The sequence below is a fragment of the Rosa chinensis genome, chromosome 4 (genome assembly GCF_002994745.2).
Source record: "Rosa chinensis cultivar Old Blush chromosome 4, RchiOBHm-V2, whole genome shotgun sequence".
NCBI classification, from domain to species: domain Eukaryota; kingdom Viridiplantae; phylum Streptophyta; class Magnoliopsida; order Rosales; family Rosaceae; genus Rosa; species Rosa chinensis.
The window spans coordinates 49,269,764-49,290,794 of NC_037091.1; the positions used below are offsets into that span (position 1 = coordinate 49,269,764).

At 38.0% G+C, this 21,031-nt stretch overlaps 3 protein-coding genes across 7 annotated transcripts; 2 read left to right on the forward strand and 1 right to left on the reverse strand.

The window, feature by feature from the left end:
• The first annotated feature begins 695 nt into the window (after positions 1–695).
• Positions 696–9,295, forward strand: LOC112197817 (phospholipase D zeta 1). 5 transcript variants are annotated; one of them, XM_024338697.2, is made up of 20 exons: positions 697–1,134; positions 1,457–1,558; positions 1,704–1,822; positions 1,916–2,057; positions 2,347–2,517; positions 3,186–3,359; positions 3,804–4,046; positions 4,140–4,256; positions 4,409–4,548; positions 4,692–4,841; positions 5,102–5,258; positions 5,340–5,861; positions 6,145–6,255; positions 6,758–6,904; positions 6,983–7,180; positions 7,323–7,424; positions 8,133–8,264; positions 8,388–8,453; positions 8,671–8,732; positions 8,831–9,295. In XM_024338697.2, the coding sequence occupies exons 1-20, from the start codon at positions 901–903 to the stop codon at positions 9,078–9,080; spliced, it is 3,339 nt and encodes a 1,112-aa protein (XP_024194465.1). In that variant the 5' UTR covers positions 697–900; the 3' UTR covers positions 9,081–9,295. The 5 variants fall into 5 exon arrangements, with proteins under 5 accessions (XP_040374092.1, XP_024194465.1, XP_024194466.1 ...); XM_040518158.1 differs by lacking the exon at positions 4,409–4,548 and having other exon boundaries at positions 696–1,134; positions 4,171–4,256; XM_024338698.2 differs by lacking the exon at positions 7,323–7,424.
• A 3,314-nt stretch (positions 9,296–12,609) lies between these two features.
• Positions 12,610–14,923, reverse strand: LOC112198279. Its single transcript, XM_024339375.2, has 8 exons — positions 14,528–14,923; positions 14,313–14,443; positions 14,136–14,213; positions 13,979–14,023; positions 13,827–13,871; positions 13,661–13,712; positions 13,340–13,436; positions 12,610–12,962 (listed from the first exon to the last, which is right to left on the reverse strand). Exons 1-8 carry the CDS (start codon positions 14,850–14,852, stop codon positions 12,797–12,799), a joined length of 939 nt encoding a protein of 312 aa, XP_024195143.1. The 5' UTR covers positions 14,853–14,923; the 3' UTR covers positions 12,610–12,796.
• A 2,258-nt stretch (positions 14,924–17,181) lies between these two features.
• LOC112200569 (major strawberry allergen Fra a 1.08) lies at positions 17,182–17,950 on the forward strand. The gene has a single exon (XM_024341605.1). It carries the CDS (start codon positions 17,265–17,267, stop codon positions 17,745–17,747), a length of 483 nt encoding a protein of 160 aa, XP_024197373.1. The 5' UTR covers positions 17,182–17,264; the 3' UTR covers positions 17,748–17,950.
• Positions 17,951–21,031: the final 3,081 nt, after the last annotated feature.

Here is a 21,031-nt window from a genome sequence, read left to right on the forward strand (position 1 = left end):
GTGGCTTGGCCTCTCAGCCATCTTGACCCCTTTTTTACTTTCTTTGTTACATTGTAGTATTGTACCAATTAGGCCAAGCTTGCAGAAAATCACAAACGATAAAGAAAGGTTCAATATTGATAGAAATTGTTTTGCACTAATGTTTCGATCAAGGGCACGATAGAGGTGACTGCATTGAACCTAGGTTTGTGTTTGTGTGGAGTACAAGACCGATTGATTCCACTTACCAATCTCCGGCTGAGAAGGTGTTCACATTTTCTATTGTTTTTGGTGCTACCCGACATGGTCTTACACTCTTTACCACCATATGGGATGAACGGGGTGAATTTAAAAAAAAGAAGGGCAAGAAGGGTTTCGATCTAGGACAGAGGTGATGAGATCAAATTTTACCGACATATGAGATGAGCAGGGTGAGAAATAAAAAAACAAGGGTAACGAAGGATTTAAGCCCAAACAAATTGGCCAAAAACATGGACGGAATGCTTGAATTTAACAGGGAGTGTACTTGCATTAAATCCTCTATATTGTTTTTGTCTATCAAAATTCAAAATTCAAAATTAAATGGGACTGACATTGATACAAGGAAGAAGTTTATAACATGCGTCTGATTTTGAAACACCGGACCCTCGAGAGGAGAAACAAGACCACGTATAAAAAGGTATAAAAGGCCAAAATCAAAAACTTTTTCTTCTCTTTTGATCGCACAGTGAAACAAATCTGTCGTTCATAACTGACCAATTCCTTCTCTCTCCCTTTTTCAAAATTGCGATCCGAAACCATTCGCAAAAGGACACATCCTCTTTCTTCTACTAATTATTTTTATCTTTATAGGAATACTATTATATATATACGATATACAAATTCGATCAATTCTCGTAGTGATCGAAAGAAGCGAAAGGGATGGAATCAGAGCAGTTGATATCATCGACGGGGAGCGGTTCCCGGTATATGCAAATGCGATCGGAGCAGTTAACGTCGCCGTCGTCGCTGTTATCGTTCCGGCACTCGTCCTTCGAGCCCCCGCGGATTTTCGACGAGTTGCCCAGCGCCACCATCGTCTCCGTCTCCCGCCCCGACGCCGGCGATATCAGCCCCATGCTTCTCTCCTACACTATCGAGTTCCAATACAAGCAGGCACGATCACCATCTCTCTCTCTCTCTCGCTTCTTCTTTCTTCTTTCTCTATGGACGAGATCGCTTTGCATGACATGCTTGGTTACAGTTCCATCTGAACTATGCTATTGAATTTCAAGTTTTAAACCTTTTTTTTTTTTGTAAATTTGATGGAAGCACTGCTCTCTTTGTGACTTGAACTGTTGGATTTGATAATGATTACTGGTTATTTCGATTTTGGGCTAGCATTACTGCAGAGTGCGCAATTTTATTATTCTGGGGTCTTGGTTCGGTTTTGTTTATATAATTAGGATATGCTAATTAAGGTTTTATCTTAAACCAGTTTAAGTGGCGCCTATTGAAGAAAGCATCACAAGTATTCTACTTGCATTTTGCGTTGAAGAAACGGGCATTTATTGAGGAAATTCACGAAAAGCAGGAACAGGTGTGTAAGTTTTAGAGTTGGATTTTATCATTTGAATTGCTGTGGCCATGTCAGTCTGTGTTTTCACACTTCCATGCCCTTTGGCAGTAAGCTGCTTATTTGGGAATGTTTGGAGTTTAATGTCGTTTCCAACATTATATTAAAGGTTAAAGAATGGCTTCAAAATCTAGGAATAGGAGATCATACGGACGTCGTGCACGATGATGAGGATATTGATGATGAGACTGTCCCCCTGCATCACAATGATGAAAGTGCTAAAAACAGGTTACTACCTTTTGAATTAGATGCATGAAATACTGCTTTCCTCTAGTGAAAAATCATTTATGACTAACAACTTTAGTTGCATCTTTTGTTCAGAGATGTTCCATCTAGTGCCGCTCTACCAATCATTCAGCCAGCCCTTGGTAGGCAGCAATCCATTTCGGACAGATCAAAGATTGCAATGCAAGGATATCTTAATCACTTTCTTGGAAACATGGACATTGTGAACTCTCAAGAGGTGTGTCGGTGCTTGTTCTTACTATGGACTGTTACAATAACAAATTTGTTATAATCCTACCGGTCAGTGGTGTTATCTATCAGATGCAATTGCATTTAATATGGTAACATGTGATTGCTTTGGAGTTCTTAGAGATATCCCTGAATCATCCCATAGTGATGATTTCTAAACATTCACTGCTTTTAGCTTTTGTCATCTACTTTATTCATTTATTTCTCGCACAGCTGTATCCGTTGTTGAAACTACTTTATTTTTTACGTGTCTTACCATAAAAAATTATGGATTGTAGGTCTGCAAGTTTTTGGAGGTCTCTATGCTATCATTTTCCCCAGAATATGGCCCTAAGCTGAAAGAAGATTTTGTAATGGTGGAACATCTACCAAAATTGCCAAAGAATGATCCTTCCAGGAAATGTTGCTCGTGTCGTTGGTTCAGTTGTTGTAATGACAACTGGCAAAAGGTAATGAAGTCCTCTTTGTAGTAAGTTTAGTTCATACTCACCTGATAAGAAAGCCCATATTAACTGTGTTTTCAGATCAACCCATAACATTATGAGTTTTGACCTTGAAAGTTGTTTGTAGTGTTGGAGTTTATTGTTTTTGATTTTTCTTTTAATGGTTTAGTTGGTATCTGTCATTGCATGTTTTTATACTCCTATTGTGTGGAAGTCCTGTGCTCTTTTAGCTTTTGTGGTTATTTCATTGTTGAGAACTTGAGATCTCTCGATGGATCCTTCATAAGTTTATTTTTTTAGTTGATGGCTTCTGGACTAAATGGGCACCTCCTCCTCACAAGCAAAGGTGGAAGGTGAATTTTGGGGGTAAATCCCCTGGATGCATGTAAAAGAAATCAGTCCATTTGCTACCTATTGTTGCATGCACCATTCTAATATCTTTCACACGACAAAGTTTGGTCTGTTGATTCTTTTTGTTTCTTACATAGCAACTATATGCATCTTTTGTTTTTCTTTCCCCAAAAAGTGAATATTAGGCATTTGAGTAATATTCTGAGATATAGAACCTCAAATGTAATAACTTCTTATTTTTATGTTTTTTAATTTAAGGTAATGTTTTCGCACCTTTTGTCTTTTGCATCATACTTTAATTGATTCTCATTGATTCTCTGCAGGTTTGGGCTGTATTAAAACCAGGATTCTTGGCCTTTCTGGCAGATCCTTTTGATACCCAACCTTTAGACATAATAGTATTTGATGTACTACCAGCCTCGGATGGTAATGGGGATGGCCGTGTATCACTAGCGAAAGAGATAAAAGATAGAAATCCACTACGCCATGCCTTTCAGGTTAGTAGCATTGAGGCCTTTTGTTTCTTCTTCTTCCTTGTTAGTCTCTGGTACTCTAGTGCAGTTTCTATAATTTGTTTCTTGAACTTCTAGTGTTGGCTTATAAGTGAAGCAGAGGCTAGTACATATTCTTTTTCTGTAATGTAGGAGGTTGTACATATATGGTTTATGCAAATCTGGGTGTGTATATTAGTTGGAAGAAACTGTGTGTTTTATTCTTAAAATATTAAAGGAGCATTATTGTTTTTTTTTTTTCCGGTACCCAGCACTGGTAGAATTTTTGCTTAATAATGCATTTCATGATAAGGAGCATGCTCAAGTTGCTGGTGGCTATTTCTCTATTTGATAGAATACCTTTCCCTTTTCTACATAATTGGTGGGTGATGCTATCCACCCATTGAAATATCCAGACAACCTCTGATATATATTGTGAAATTTTAAAAGGTGGCTTGTGGAAGCCGGAGCATTAAATTAAGAGTTAAGAGTAGTAGTAAAGTTAAAGATTGGGTAGCGTCAATCAATGATGCGGGACTCAGGCCTCCTGAAGGTTGGTGTCATCCTCACCGCTTTGGCTCCTTTGCGCCTCCAAGAGGCTTGACTGAAGATGGTAGTCAGGCTCAATGGTTTGTAGATGGTCGGGCAGCATTTGAAGCTATTGCTTCTGCAATTGAGGATGCAAAATCAGAGGTCTGTTCCTTTGAGTTCCATGTGTAGAATTCAATTGTTTCACAATTATAGTATTGCATTTTCATCTGGTTGATGATACTGAGTTTCATGCAGATATTTATTTGTGGTTGGTGGCTGTGTCCAGAATTGTACATGCGGCGTCCGTTTCTTACTCATGCTTCTTCTAAACTTGATTCTCTGCTGGAAGCAAAAGCTAAGGAAGGGGTTCAGGTAAACCATAGTTTTGTGCAATCTGTAACCTTAGATATCTACGTGTTCCTCATCTATGATGGGTAACTTAAATTTCGTTGTTCTTATCTTCTAGCATTGAAACCTGTCTTAGTTCAATACCAATGAAGTATGATGCAATAATGTTTCTGCAGATTTACATTCTTCTCTATAAAGAGGTAGCTCTTGCTCTGAAAATCAACAGCGTTTATAGCAAGAGAAAACTTGTTGGGATTCATGAGAATGTGAGGGTATTACGTTATCCTGACCACTTCTCTAGTGGTGTTTACTTATGGTACGCACTTAAGTTGCTGAGTTATTTGGGGATTTTGTTTTACTTGTTAGAAAGTCTCATGGAATTTCTTAGATGCTGATGTTTCAATTAATTGTTTCCTGTGTCTTGTTCGGCTTCTGATATTATATATTTGTTACATATAGGTCCCACCATGAAAAACTTGTCATTGTTGATCATCAGATTTGCTTTGTTGGAGGACTTGATTTATGCTTTGGTCGTTATGATACTGCTGAACATAAAGTGGGTGACTGCCCTCCTAACATTTGGCCTGGAAAGGACTATTACAACCCCAGGTGAGCTTCTTACCTGCACTTCCATTAATCATGGACAAAAGCTAAACACGATCATATTCCATAATTATCTACCTTATTGGCTTATTTTTTCTACTTGCTATTTGAACATTGAGAGTGACACCAATCTCACCTCATCCCTTGCATCTTGAGCTTGGCTTTGTGGATTTAAAATGATATATGTAGTGCTTTTGTTTTTATTTAGCTCGAGTTTTTCCAGAAATGATTGAAGTGAATATGGTTTTTTGATCTAATACTGTTAGGGAATCTGAACCAAACTCGTGGGAGGATACAATGAGAGATGAGTTGGACCGTGAAAAATATCCTCGCATGCCTTGGCATGATGTCCACTGTGCTATTTGGGGACCTCCTTGCCGTGATGTAGCTAGGCATTTCGTTCAGCGGTGGAACTATGCAAAGGTTGGTATCTTGCTATCACAGTATAAATTTTCATAAATATCAAAATATATTATGTTTTAAACGAAATGTCGATTCTTTCAGAGAAATAAAGCTCTAAACGAGCAGGCAATTCCACTACTTATGCCGCAACAGCACATGGTAATTCCTCATTACATGGGGAAAAGCTCAGATGTGGAGATTGAAAATGAGAATGCCAGCAATAGTAAAGACATTAAAAGGCAGGATTCCTTTTCGTCGAAATCATCCTATCAGGATATCCCCTTGCTTATACCTCAAGAGGCTGATGGGTTGAATGAAAACCCAAGACCATATGGGGTGGACTCTGCTCATTGCCTCGATCAGCCAAGCAGAGTTGGTAACAATCTTGCTTTCCCTTTTCGGAAGACAAAAATTGAACCAGTTGGTCCAGATACGCCAATGAGGGGATTTGTAGATGACTTTGAATCTATGGATCGACATGGGAAATTGGCTTTAGATGTGGTGGCATGTCCTGCAATCACAAATTCAGATCCAGAGTGGTGGGAAATACAAGAACGTGGAAATAAGGGTGGTTTCACAGATGAATCAGGACAAGTTGGTCCTTCTAGTTCATGCCGTTGTCAGGTTGGCTAAAACATTTCTGTTTTTTAGATCTGAATATTTATGGTCGAATGTTAACTAACATCATCAAGGATTATGTCACCTTCCCATTGTTACTCCATTATAAGTGTCTGGTTGGTACTAAAAGCAATGTTTTCAAATTAATAAGGGGGTCTCTAGAATTTCCTATAGTTTTCCAAGTGCTGGGGAGATGACATTCGGAAAATTCAAATGTTTCTATTTTGTACCGTATTTCATAATAACAGACCTGCATATTGTACTATTTTTAACAGCATTCTACTTTCAGGTTATCAGAAGTGTCAGTCAGTGGTCAGCAGGAACAAGCCAAGTTGAAGATAGCATTCACAGTGCTTATTGTTCTCTTATCGATAAAGCTGAGCACTTTATTTACATTGAGGTATGATTCTTCAATCTTTCTTATTTTGCAAACACAATAGTTTATTCAATTATCCCCTCCAAAATACATTTTGAATAACCTCATATTCTGCAATATTGTTAATATTACACATAAGGATATATTGTGTAATTAAGAAACTTGTCAGCATGTAGTATAATTAAGAAACTTTTCTTTATTTTTCTCCACTGTAAGGGGAAAATTCATAATGACTGACTACTAGTGCACACATTTTTTTAATGTCAAGTCATATAGGTGCATACATAGGACAGCCTTTAATTCTGGGCATAACATGTGATCATCTAGGTCTCTGACTCAAAAGAGCTGGAAATCCATGGTTTATATTGATAGTGATCTTGATAATGATTATAGCCGCAGTTAGTTTCTTTAATATCTTTAAAATAAAATAAAATTATTCAGTAGTTCTATTGATATCTCTAGCATTCCTCAAGGTCTCTGTTTCATTTTCTTTACTGATTTAAATTCTTTGGCAACTTCTTTCCAGAATCAATTTTTCATCTCAGGTCTTTCAGGAGATGAAATAATACGGAATCGTGTGTTAGAAGCATTATTCCGTCGTATTATGCGAGCATACAATGATAAGAAGTGTTTTAGAGTTATAATTGTCATACCACTCGTACCCGGTTTTCAAGTGAGTTCTTCTCGAAATGCATCAAATTCGAATGTACTTTGCCCATGTATCTTTTTTGTTGATGTTCTAGTTTGATAGGGTGGTTTGGATGATGCTGGCGCGGCATCTGTGAGAGCTGTTATGCATTGGCAATATCGAACCATTTGCAGAGGGCATAATTCAATTCTACACAATTTATATGAACTTCTTGGTCCAAAGACACACGACTACATTTCTTTCTATGGCCTTAGAGCCTATGGTAAACTGTTTGATGGCGGTCCTGTGGCCTCCAGTCAGGTACTTCTAACATCAATATAGCTTATGTAGTTATGCCTATACTCATTCTTTTTAGTCTCAGATACTAGTATTATGGTTGCCAAACTCTAGTTAGTAGCTCATCAAAATGTCATCATTAAGTATATGTTTTTTGATACTGCAGGTGTATGTGCATAGTAAAATCATGATTGTCGATGATTGTACAACTATAATTGGATCAGCTAACATCAATGATAGGAGTTTGCTTGGTTCAAGAGATTCTGAGGTATCTCATCTGCTCTGGGTTTCTCCTACATTTTCGTTAACATATATCATGTGGTGCATTCAAACTGTAAAGTTAGAGAGAATATATATAGAATTGAGATTATTTGAGGTCAAATGCATTAGATCACTTAATAGTGCACAAGTAAAAAAAAAAAAATGCAATGAATTTTGAACTGGACTTACAAGGACAAGTGTAGATAGGGAACTAATGTTGAAGTTAGAGTTTCTGGTATCTGCTTTTATATTGTTTCCATTTTGTCAAATGGGTCACTGCATTCGGCAATTATCTCACTTCATGAATCAAATAGATATAGGCTTCACAAATGAGCTATTTCTATTCTTGACTGTGCTGGTGCTTGAACTTGAAGTCTGGAGATAGGATATGTGCCGCCGGACCATTGTTGGGATGTATAATTATTGGCTAATAGTTTCATATGTTACAAGTTACAATCACATAATTCAGTCATATGAGTTACATGTCACTAATCATTATGAAGCTTTTAGGCTTGTATATTTCTTGGGCAGTGAACCTTGCAAATGTTGTTGAGTGACTTTGTCTAGTCAATTTTGTTGTTAAATTAACTCGTCTTTCCTATATCTGATAAGACTTTTGATTTTAGTATGCTGTCTTGCTCCTTTTGAGACATGACTTTTGTTGTCCTTCACTCCTATGTAGCTTCTGCTAAATGTTTTTTTTTTTTCATATCAGATTGGTCTTCTTATTGAAGACAAAGAGTTGGTTAATTCATATATGGGAGGAAAACCATGGAAGGCTGGAAAATTTTCATTGAGTCTTCGCATGTCGCTATGGTCTGAACATCTTGGTATTCGCGCTGGAGAGGTTAGCAATATTTTGTTTGTATCTCTATTGAAATTAGTTTTGCTAATTTTTGTTGTAGATGACTAGAATTTTTGAAACAGCTCTTGTCGGTTCGCTGATTTTTGTTTTAATTTTTTTCCTCAGATGGACCAAATAATCGATCCAACTGTTGATTCAACTTACAAGGATATATGGATGGCGACAGCTAAGGTAGGAAAAAGTAGGAAAAAAGTATTATGATGGTCAGATATGTAATCCAAGTGGAACCCTAGAACTGGAAACTGGTCAACAAATTATTTCAAGCTTCTTGAACTAGATGAAGTGGGATACGGAAAGCTGGAAAAGAAATAAATATATCTGCTGAATAATAACTAAGTTGTTTTGAATCTGCTAATGGTAATGTGTGCTGCATTTGTGTTTTTAACAGGCAAATACCACCATCTACCAAGATGTCTTTTCCTGTGTACCAAATGATTTTATACATTCTAGGTACGTGCTTCTCTAATCTTTTACAAATTCTCCTGTTTTCTTGCCAATTTAGCTAAGAAATAATTTTTCCTATCTGTCCTTGTGTGATGTATACGCAGAGCTGCATTTAGACAAAACATTGCCTTTTGGAAGGAGAAGGTAGGGCACACAACCATTGATTTAGGAATTGCTCCTGGTACGCTAGAGTCGTATCAAAATGGAGATGTCAAGAAAGCAGATCCCATGGAGAGGTTAGAGTCTATAAAGGGGCATCTTGTTTCTTTTCCTTTGGATTTCATGTTGAAAGAAGATTTGAGACCCGTGTTCAATGAGAGTGAGTATTATGCGTCGCCTCAAGTATTTCATTGAGCATGATTTTGAACTCAAAAACTTATCTCCACACGGCTTTAGTGTTGGATTTTTGTATGAAAATATTTGTCCAACGAACTTGTAGATTTGTAGAGAGATATAGAAATAGTGAAGAAGGCAAAAGCTCTGCTTGCGATTTTGCGAAGTGTTCAAAGAGCTGATTAGAGAATGTTTTTAGAAATAACAATCAAATGAAATTAAATCGATTCTTGTCACTGTGCGAGCGTGAAGACTTTCACCTTACATTCAGTCATGTTACTTGTTCAAACAGCATCAAGACCTTGAGCTACACCTGCTCTAGCCCAAGCAGGCTCTACACCTGCTTTAGCCACTTTTATTTAATGGAAGGGCGGTGCAATTGCAACTTGCCAACTTCTACTAGTGGGCGGTGCTACTGAATCGGCTTGTAATCGGAAGCAAGATATTGGTTCACCTTGTCATTGGCAAGTGAGCTAGGAAACCAAATTCCAAACTCTTAAATGGCAAATTATAGCCTCTCTGAAGGAATCATGGTAATGGATTCATATTTGGAGCAATCCTAGTGCCAGACTCCTAATGTTTTAGACTTGGCATATCATTTTTGACCTCCTATATTTTTTGTAACTTTAATAATCCACTTTACCCCTAATTTAAAAAAAAAAATTTAAAATAAAAAAAAATTCTGAAACTCACCTGACTCAACCTTGTAATATTGTAATCAGAGAAAGCCTTGTTGCTCGACTTCAGGTATCCTAGCAGCTTCAAGCTCTCAAACCTTCTTGCTTCTTGCTACAAGGGAGAGGAAAGGTTAACCAAGGCGTTGAACAAGGTTTAATCTTCATTGAAAAAAACCTTATTAACAAGGTACCAGAAGCTTCCATATTGATCGTTGAAGGAGGAGGAGATCTCTGGAGAAGGCATGCATGTTTTAGGCAAGACAAGAATCCTTTCGTCCTTTGTTTTAGGCATTATCGACATTATGCAGAGTGGAGGTTGAAGAAAAGCATATTATAGAGGATAAAAATAAAAATTTTGTAGGATCCGAATATTTAACCGTTATTTGCATTTTTTATAAAACATGAAAAAAGGTATCTTTCAGAGGACAAAACCTCCTTATTGAAGATATCAAATTAGATCCTGCTATCTTGTACCTAGTAGTTTTATTACAAAAGAACTAACTAACTAATATTAACCTAAAATCTGGAGAGTAATGTATAGATATATCACAAATGACTTTAAGATTTTAATTTCCACAAATATCTTAAACTTAATTGTATCAAAGATCTAGCTAAGTGGTTAGAGCACCTACTACTTAAGATCGAGGTCATAGATTCGAGTCACTATGGTGGTAGGAGTGAAATCATTTGATCTTCTTTAGCAAAAGAAAAAAAAAATTGTATCAAAGATTTCATAGTGATGTTATTTAATATGAAATTAAAAGATAGAGACCTTTTATGGACAAATAGTATTAAATACTACATGAAACAATATAACAAGAAGATCATGATCAACAAAAGTTTTCCATGATATATATATATAGAGTATAGACTTGATAGTTATGATTGAAGGGACAATACGGACATTCTAAACCGATTTATTCCAAATAAATATTTGATCAGAAACAAACTACAAAAGTCATGCATGTTCATTTACTTTTTGTGATTGATAAATCCCACATCTCATCGACAAACTTTTCACAGACCCACTGAAGCAAGCATATCATCTTTTGACTGAAATTATACCAGTTCAGATTTGAATGTTTCAGTGGTAATCAATCTTTATTAGCAATAGGTTTGGTTCATTTTCTAATCTACAAGACCACGAACAGAACCAAATTTAAATTAGCATTAGGTTATTATGATCTCTATTATCTCATTTACCTTAGTAGTAAATACGCTGATAGGTTGGTAATGCATTAGAAATTCTTCAGATCAAATTTTAGAGCAAAGCTGCATTATTTAAGGCATTGATCCTAGATATGAACGTTCAGTTATCAGAGAAGGCATTCTGCATTATAAATTATGCTGGTTTTACAAGTCTTGTTTAACATTTCAAAAACTAAGTTTTGGGGCACCCACGTAGATTCAACCTTCAAGAAACTGGCACTGTATGCTCTAGTAAATGGCAACAGAATCAAATCTCAATAGTTCGTTTTGCGCTCAATGCATTGCTCAATGCCATGTTATAATTTAGGCAAAACAAAGACTCATTTCGTCCTATATGTTAGATTATCGACATTATGCAGTGGATATCCATCTTGTGGATATCCATCCATCTTGTATTGTATGGTGCCCAGATTCTGTCTAATGGGCGAGGTTGAAGAAAAGCATATTATAGAGAATAAAAATAGAAATTTATAATAAATTTTACTGTTGAGGGCTATTTGCATTTTTTATAAAAAAATGTAGAATACAAGAATAAATTACCAGAATTTTATAAACATTATTCTTTGGAAATTTATTGGAGCCCTACCGCAGAGGCAAGGCTTTCAAAAATTGACGGGCGACTCGTTGCCTAAGTAGGGCTTGAGCCGCTCGCACCCAATTAAGTGTGTTCGTTATCCATAGTTGTTGGCACGACCCGCCGTCACTGACGATCATTGACGAGTCGACCCTCAACCCTGACAGGACAGGTTAAAATAATCTACATCTGCTTCTCTACTTTAATAGGCAGCCTCTTGGCCTTTCTTTGACCAACTAGCCGATGTGGGATGGAATCACTTGTTATAATCACTATGGCCATTTTACTTGTCCTTTTTGGGTTCAATATACAGAGGACAAAATCTCCTTATTGAAGATATCAAATTAGGTCCTACTATCTTGTTCCTGGTAGCTCCATTACAAAGAATTTGATAACTAATATTAACCTAAAATCTGAAAAGTAATGTATAGATATATCAGTAATTGAGCTATACCTTAATGTCACGGATAATCCTAAGCTCCAGCTGCAAACATGAGAATAATAGCCCTCATTACTTATGTTTATGTGATTTATATTGAAATGTTTCTGTATCAAGCGATGTAACATTTCAATCACTTCTACACAATTTATAACTCTTCGACAGCCTCAGACGATATAGTATGTGAACTCTTCGATGGCCTCAGAGCATATGGTAAACTCCGGTGTGCTGCAAAGATCCAGTACTTGTTCAGTAGAGGGCGAGGCTTACAAAAATTAAACTCGGAACCAGCAAGTGTGTTCGTTGTCCATAGGTATTGGCACGACCCGCCATCTCTTTAGGGTCATTAACAGGTCGATCCACCCCTGACAGGACAAGGTTAAAGGTTGATTTTGTCGTATTTCGCTGCTTTAGTAAGCACCCTCTTGCTCTTTCACTACACATTGGTGATGACAAAGTAGTTACTTCATAGCTCATACTTCATATATTATGGCTCTGTCCCAACATGGAAAAACGAAACAAATCCCTTCTCTATGTATTATTCTTAAGATGAACTGATTACTGGTGAACTATATACACCTCTGTGTTTGTTTGACTCTACCTTTAAACAGGTTTCAGTATGAGGACGTAAACTTTCATTTCACATGCATGTTTCAAGAAGGAGAAGGGAAAAACTGGGATTAATCATATACATTACAAAACTCAACATAATGTCACAAGGGTAACTCATAGCATTAGCCCCTTTCTGCATTGGCGAGATAAAAAAAACCAATGTCAGACCTTTGAAGTTCAAAACATGACGACTTCTTTTGCAAATACTTGGTCCTAACTATCTATGTTAACCACCGTAACGGATCTTGAGGGATTCTGGAGGCTCTTCTTCCATGATTCCCGAACCTGTTGTAGCCAAGTACTTGCGGATGGTTGTTTTACGGTCTCCAAGGAAAGTGTGATCCAAGAAGTTGTTGTATGCTATATCGTTGAGATTCTTTGCTGCTAATACACTACAAAGGAATACTTAAACCAATTTAGTGTGCATCATATAAGTTGATATTGCAAACACCATTCAGAGGCAGAATATGAAATTCTCAAGTAACTAAAGCATATAAGTAGATTAGCTCGCTCATTTCAGAGCCAGAAAAGAAATTGAGAAAAGGCAAAATCAAGTCGGTAACAGTTCAAAAGGTATTAGCAAAATATGTAATGAAGATGGATACAAGGCATGGATTCCTGCAGCATAAAGTTACTAAACTAACAATGCAATGGTCTCTGGCACATCTTTCTCCAGTTAAAACTAAACTACCAATCAATTACAGAGCCAATATGATCTTTTAATGCAAGTACAATGACCTAATGAAGTCATTAAAAGATCTATACTTACCAGTGACGAAGGTAAGTTCGGCAAGGTAAGATATCATCCCTCCAAATCTTATCGATGTCATATCGCCCAAATAGCTCAAAATACATTTCCTTACTTCCTGACACCAGAGAGAAAAAATCAGCAGCATGTATTGGATAACAAAATCAAAACAGTTCAACTAAAACCATGCATTATTTCTTTGTATCTAGTGATGCTATCTGAAAACTACTAGCTAACTACACTTGTGTTATAGTATACTATCTATAATCATTTCAAGGTTAATTAGTAGTAATTACTAATTTAATGGAAGAAGCAGTTAAATTCAAACTAGGGATGATTTACCTTTGCATCTGACTCTGAAAAATTCTTCATCACTATAACGAGCACAAAGCACCTGCATTGATACCCCAAACCAATAAACCAACACCACCAATAACCAAACTAAACCCAAAACCAGGTCAGAGCAAGTTAAATCATTGGTATCACATATTTCACATTTTCCACTCACCGCTCGATTATCAAATGGCTTCCCATCAAGGCTTTCAGGCAGAACCTGCAGGAGGAACAAATAAATTTGAGATTAAAACGCAAAGCTTTAACATTTGCTTTTTTCTCTTTGGTGATTAAAAAGCAAATGTAGGAAGCATTCTAGTTACTTACCGCTAGGAATCGAAATTCAGGCTCCCTATTGATAAAAGCCGGAATCTGAGTAACGTAACAATAAGTTGAGATTAGCTCACTCACACTAGTTCCCCTTCTATCTCAAACACTCAATAGGCACTGAAAGTCTGAAACACATATAGTCCTAATTTCTTACCTCCGATTTTTCAATCTCAAACACCGTCACTATAAGGCTTTCGCCTTCATAAGGCTCCACACTCAAACTCGAAATCTCCTGCAACATTTACCAAAATTACAAAGTTAACGACTTCAAATTAGAATTTGGAATTCAGACCAAAAGTTAAGCTTGCTTGTTTCATTTTCTTTCACCTACCTTGGTTTCAGGCCTGGCAATGCCACGCTCGAAGAAAATCGGGGCCATGTGAGCGAAGACTCGCCGGAATCCGTTCAACCGCGCCACTCTGAAGTTGATCAGCTCCGGAAATGTACTCCTCGCGCTTCTCTCTGGTTCCCGATCACACACCCGCACCGTTTAACAGGTAACCGTACGGAAACAAACAGGGACCAAAAAGACGAAGGATTACGTACCGGAGAGGAGAGAGCCGAAGCCGCAGATGGAGATGTAACCATCGGGCGAGACGATGGTTTCGAATTCGGACTCGTCGTTGAGCTCGATCGGTTGGGGTGGTTGAGTCGCCGGAGAGACTGATCGGCCGGAATCGGAGGACATGGCGACCGGAGATGGATAGCGGTGATGGGAGGAGCGGAGGAGAGGAGTGTGGGTGGAGCTGTGGAGGGTTGGGAAGGTGAGGTGGCAGTGGGAGTGGGAGAGAGGTTGGCGGTGAGGACACGCGCCGGGAGCGAGTGATTGAGGAGATGGAAGGAGGGAGAGACGGAGAGCAGTGGTAGTCATGAGCAACGGAGACAACGAACACAGCGGCGGGCACTGAATGACGTGCGCTTGAGCGAGGGTAATACTAATGGACGGTTAGATATCATCGAGTAATTTTCTATAACGGCTGGGATCAGTTAGATCTATTACTTGCACCGTCCGTGCATAGAAGAATTTTCCTTTTTTCTTAAATTTTTTTTAATGGCATCACCGGTATGATTGAATTGAGAACTATATCGTACATTGTTCCACTTGTCCCAAAAATTGATATCTAAGATTACATGTACATTATACACAGTTCTACATGTTTCAAAATTTGGTGCCTTCGACAGATTTCACATATGGTACCTTAGCCAGATCCCAAAAACTACACATGTTAGCCAAGTAGGTGTATATGTACATAGTGCAAAAAATGGCCTGTTAGACTTGGCAAAAAATTGTTGATGCTAGTAGTTAAGATTAACTATTTTACATCAGATACTCGGAGGAGTCTTCAGCTGATTCTGTAATGTCAGATTCATTGTTTGCAGAAGGTAACAATTCTTTTAAAATTTCAACTGAGATGTCGTCCCTGCTAGACAGAAACAATCATGTCAGTTTGGAATCAGAGGGAAGTATAAATTGTGCATCTTATTTGTCTGCATGAGGAGTAGTGTTATTGTTATCATTATATTGAGTTCATATATCCATTGAGACAATACTCGAAAAAAGTGACTTAAAAATCATTTTGAGAGTTGAGACACATGCACATCTGCGTCTTCATTGTGTATTCAGCCGTGATTGCAGATGAGATCATAAGACAATATTTTCTCTATGAAGTAAAAGTTATTGTCGATAACATACAAAATTTAACTGTCAGTGTGAAATTTTGTATACATATATATATATGTTATTTATGTGTACATATTTCGAAAAGTAAGAACTTTGTGGAAATGAATGAAACATTTCAGAAAATTATTGACAGAAATGACATATCATATGAATTTTGTTTTGATATTTCAAAGGCTAAATACTAGTTAGTACCCTATGGTTTAGATCCAAAATCAATTCAGTCCCTAGACTTCTAATTTCATCAAAAACACCCCTACACTTTCAATTTTGATCTAATAGGTCCAATTCATTAATATTATGTTATGGGTTCAAGTTATAGTTGGATTATTTATTGAAAAACTATTTATTTTTAATAGTAGGACTCACTCCTAAATTGACTATGCAGACCACCTCAACAACACATTATAAAACATAGGCCATATATGAGCCACATCAATAAGTTAAATAACTAAATTGTCGGAAAACTAACAAATTGGACTTATTAGATCAAAATTGAAAGTATAGGGGTGTTTTTGAAGAAATTAAAAGTTTAGGGACTGAATTGATTTTAGACCTAAACCACAGGGTAGTAATTTGTATTTAGCCCTATTTCAAATTTACGGCTTGCCTTATACTAAGGTGAACTCGGTGGTGGAATAACCGAGTACTCGGTTTCATAGGTGAAGATACCCTTTACCAGCTTATGACTTGGACAATGATGAAAGAAATTGGCGTTTAGGAACTAGAGAAGGTCTTGAGTAGTTGAGTTGTGAGAGAAGGAAATGCTATGGCTTATGGGTGGTATTTATAGATACTCATGGGATGAGTCATGACTTACAAGGGCGAACGCACCCTATAGCTACCTACTGTGAATTAGCAAGTGTCCCAGTAGATGCAGGCTGTACTTACTATGCTCTTGGATATATCCAGGGGTCAATCAAAGCACCCCAGCCCCAGTTATACTATAGTACGTACCTAATTGGCTCTGGATGGAATGGGTCATCATGTTCTAGATGTTCTTATTTGCACTCTCTCTTTGAAATTCCAGTAGTTGACTTTTTACAGTTTAGCTAGTTTAGACTTCATGTTAAGTCTAACATGTTGAAAGTGAGTGCTCCTTGATAGCGACATTAATTCCTTGCCTCAATCAAGCCTGATCTCTACCTCAAATAAAGCTCATTAACACTAATATCTTCTGGAAATGTACGTCAGTTATTGTATTAGCATTGATATTAGGCTAATCTTGTGGATCTTGCTATAATATGCGGTTATTGTTAGGCATGTAATACTCTGCTATATATATGTGTAAACTTGTAAATCATTCATTAATGGAAATCATATTCAACACTCCTTTTTCCACGTTAGGATGAGAAATTTGGCTTTTCACAAGTTAGAATTAGCCCATTTGAGGCGGCATCTTAGACTAGAATGACAATTCAACAAGAAAAATATTAATTCTTTGAAAAACCCCCTTGCCTAAGCTCAAGCTCTGATCTACAGGGTGAGCTTCATCCTTAGCTATAAATACCACCTCCAGGGCTCATACTTTCTCACACCAATATCAATATTCACTTAGCTTCTTCCACATTTCAATTTTCTCACTTCAGCTCCTTAATCATCATCATGGGTGTGTTCACTTATGAAACTGAGTTCACCTCTGTCATCCCACCACCAAGACTCTACAAGGCCTTTGTTCTTGATGCTGATAACCTCATCCCCAAGATCGCCCCACAGGCTGTGAAGAGTGCTGAAATCGTTCAAGGCGATGGAGGTGTTGGAACCATCAAGAAGATTCACCTCGGTGAAGGAAGCGAATACAGCTATGTGAAGCATCAGATTGATGGACTTGACAAAGACAACTTTGTGTACAAATACAGTATAATTGAAGGTGATGCTATCGGAGACAAAGTTGAGAAAATCTCCTACGAGATTAAGTTGGTGGCATCTCCAAGTGGAGGCTCCATCATCAAGAGCACCAGCCACTACCATTGCAAAGGTGAGGTTGAGATCAAGGAAGAGCATGTCAAGGCCGGAAAAGAAAGAGCCGCTGGTTTGTTCAAGATCATTGAGAACCACCTTTTGGCCAACCCTGAGGCCTACAACTAAATCAAACTATGATAATGCTACTGCATTATACTGTGTCGTTGTGTCATGTTCTTTATATATTTGGTGTGGCTTTGATATTCATTTCCTTTTCTATCGTACCAAGCCAGAGATTGTTTTGGTTTGCAGTCGCAGTGATGACGAATTGTGAAGTTTTTACATTTCATTTGAATAAGTAAAGAATAAAACATTTGTTCCTCTTCATATATACAAATCTGTGGTCTTCAGGTTTTTGCCAGGAACACCATTTTGAGGTTCAAAATGCAGTAACTATGATGGAAAGCATATATATATGATATACCGGACAGCAGGGCCGGGAGTCAGTTGGACCCTTGATGAAGTTGTATATATAGTCTGGTAGAGAGTTATCTGGCAAGTGACTGATTAAAGTCTTTAGTAATTGTTAATTTTTAATATAACAGTGTTAGAATTGACCAATTAATCTGGCTAGAGGAATCTTATTCACTAAAACTCCAGTCTTTTCATCGATCATAACCATTTTGATTAGGAGAGGCTCATTCTTTAGAGAAGTTCCATAATGGAAAATGATTTGTGGCTTCAATGAGACCTAAGATTTGTGGCCTCAATTCTAGGTGTCATGTCATGTCACATATACACATCACCTATTTGCCAAATCATGCCATGTAATTCTTGAGTAAAAAGACTATCTTATCATTCCAAAATCTAATGGCTCTAAATTATTTTCGTTTTCATCTAAAAATAAAATATTGTTTAAGGATATCTCTATTTGTGTTTGGCCCAAACTCTAGGTTACTTGACCTAGTGGTAATAGGGTTTAATTAGAAGAATCTAGAGATTATCTTTCCTTGTATGATTCTAACTCTATGCATTGTAATCCTCTATATAAAGAGGCCCATATTATCAATGAGAATACACAGCGATTATCTCTCAATTCTCGTTTCCCTAAAACACGTTATCAGCACGAGCCCTAACCCTGAAACAAATAGCCAAACCCTGATTCAAGAAGCTAAAAACCTTGAATCCGAATACAAACCCTTGAAGCCTTTTCTACCTCCACCTCACACCTTGAAGAACTCGATCCCAGGAGTCTGGAACCGGCAACCCCACCTCAAGAACCGGCCGGAAAACCACCGAACCGGCCACCGGAAGCTCTATACAACTAGCAGCAAATATTCCATCGGTTCACCATCTTCCGGACCTCCAATTTCCACCACATTTTGATAGCAGAAGCCTCTTCATCTGAAGTTTCAAGAACCGGAAGAAAAACTCTGAAAACCGGTCTAAAACCCACTGAACCGGCCGACTAAAGGTCCGGCAGAAGAAGAAAAGAAGAAAAGAAGAAAAGAAGAAGAAAGAGAGAAGAAAAGAAGACCCAGCCCAAAAGAAGCCCAGAAGCCCAAGCCCACTGACGCAGACCCCACTGCCATGTCAGCACCTTGGTCCACTGCCACATCAGCAAACAGGGACCCACTGCCACGTCAGCAGGTCAGCGGTCATCGATCAACTGTCAACTCCGGTCAACTATTTCCCGGCGACTTTTCCTGCCATTTTCCGACGACTTCCCGGCACTTTTCCGGCGACTTTTCAGGCCATTTTCCGCAACTTTTTCCGGCGACCTATTTCGAGGTATTTTTTACTAAGCATTCCCCTTTTTTTAGAGTTTTTAAATTCAATTTCTCTTCTTTTTCGGGGACTTGTAACCTCCCTTCTTCTACCCCCCTTTCTTCATTATAGGGGAGACCAAATTAAGCAGAACTGTGGGGGTTCGTGCTCACTCCAAGCTTAGAGCTTGTTGAGATCTCCAAACTTCGAGTTTGTAGAGAATTTATGATTGACCACTTACATCATTGTTTCGATCTAATCCAATATCTCTTGGAATCGAATTTCTTGGAAGCGACTACGCTCAGAAATTCCTAATTTCTTGGAAGCGATTACGCTAATAAATTTCATATGTTTTCGTGGTAGCCTATTTCGCTCCGAAACTAACCCTAATTTCTTGTTCTCTTTCAGGATGAGTAACCTGAACAAATTGGACTTTGCTCCATTGGGAACAACTGGCTCTGGATATCATAGGTGGGTTCGTGATATCCGCTAGCATCTCAAGGCTACAGGAATCTTGGATATGATTCTCGAGCCTAGCCAGGACGTGATAACTGTTGAGCAAGCTCAAGCTTTGGAAGCAAATAGAGCAGCCTTAGAGGAAAATAAGGCGAAAGCCATCATCCTAATGACTCGTCATATGGATGATTCGCTCCAGTACGAGTATATGAATGAAGAAGACCCCAGAAGGCTGTGGGTCTCACTCAAAGAAAGATTTGGCAACGTCCGTGACTCCTTGCTTCCTGCCTAGAAGTGAGATGGCATAGCCTCCGCTTCTGTGATTTCAAGTCAGTTCTTGACTATAACTTGGAAGCACTTCGCATTAAATCCTTAATGGAATTCTGTGGTAAAGGGATTACAGATGCGATGTTGATTGAGAAGACTCTCTCTACCTTCCCCGTCTCTGCATTGATGGTTGCTAAGAACTATCGAATCGATGTAAATGCAAGACGGATCACAAGGTTTCATGAGCTCATTAGTGCTATGAATGTCGCTGAAAAGCATGACAATATCCTTGTGAAGAACTATAATTCGAGATCCGTGGAAACAGAGCATATTCCGAAATCCAATTATAGTCGCACCTCTAAGAGAGGGCGCCAAGAGCAAAACCCTAATCTTAGGTATACTTCTGGACATTCTGATCCATATAATCGCTCTACTTGGGAAGGTAAACGCCAAAATAGGTGAACACAGAACTGAAGAGGTAAACGTGGAAAGAGAGAGGGAGGCAATGCCTCTGGCCATGTTGGTGGCGCCACCAACACTAAAAGCCATCTAAATGACGCTTTCAAAGCGCCTCAATCAATGGAGTTCGAGCAAAGAGATGTATGTTCTCGATGTGGAGTGTCTGAGCATTGGGCACACATTTGTAGAGCTCGTGAAGAACTTGTCACCGCCTACAAAGCATATTGTGAAGCAAGAGAAGCTCACTATGTGGAACAAGAAGATCAAGAAGATGATCTAGAGTAAAGGGTTGAAGACTACAAATCTGGCTGGGATCAATAGATCGCCAATTCTGTTTAAGTCTTTATTTTCCAAGAGATGTAGGCGATTGCCATATTACTTTTATTGGATTAGATCAAAGAAAAAATGATGTACTCCATTGGCTTATGAATAAAATTTCGAGTTCTTTTCATTATGACTCAATTTTGATTCTGAGCATATTACTTTGTGACTACGATGGCTGGGCCATCAATATTAATTCA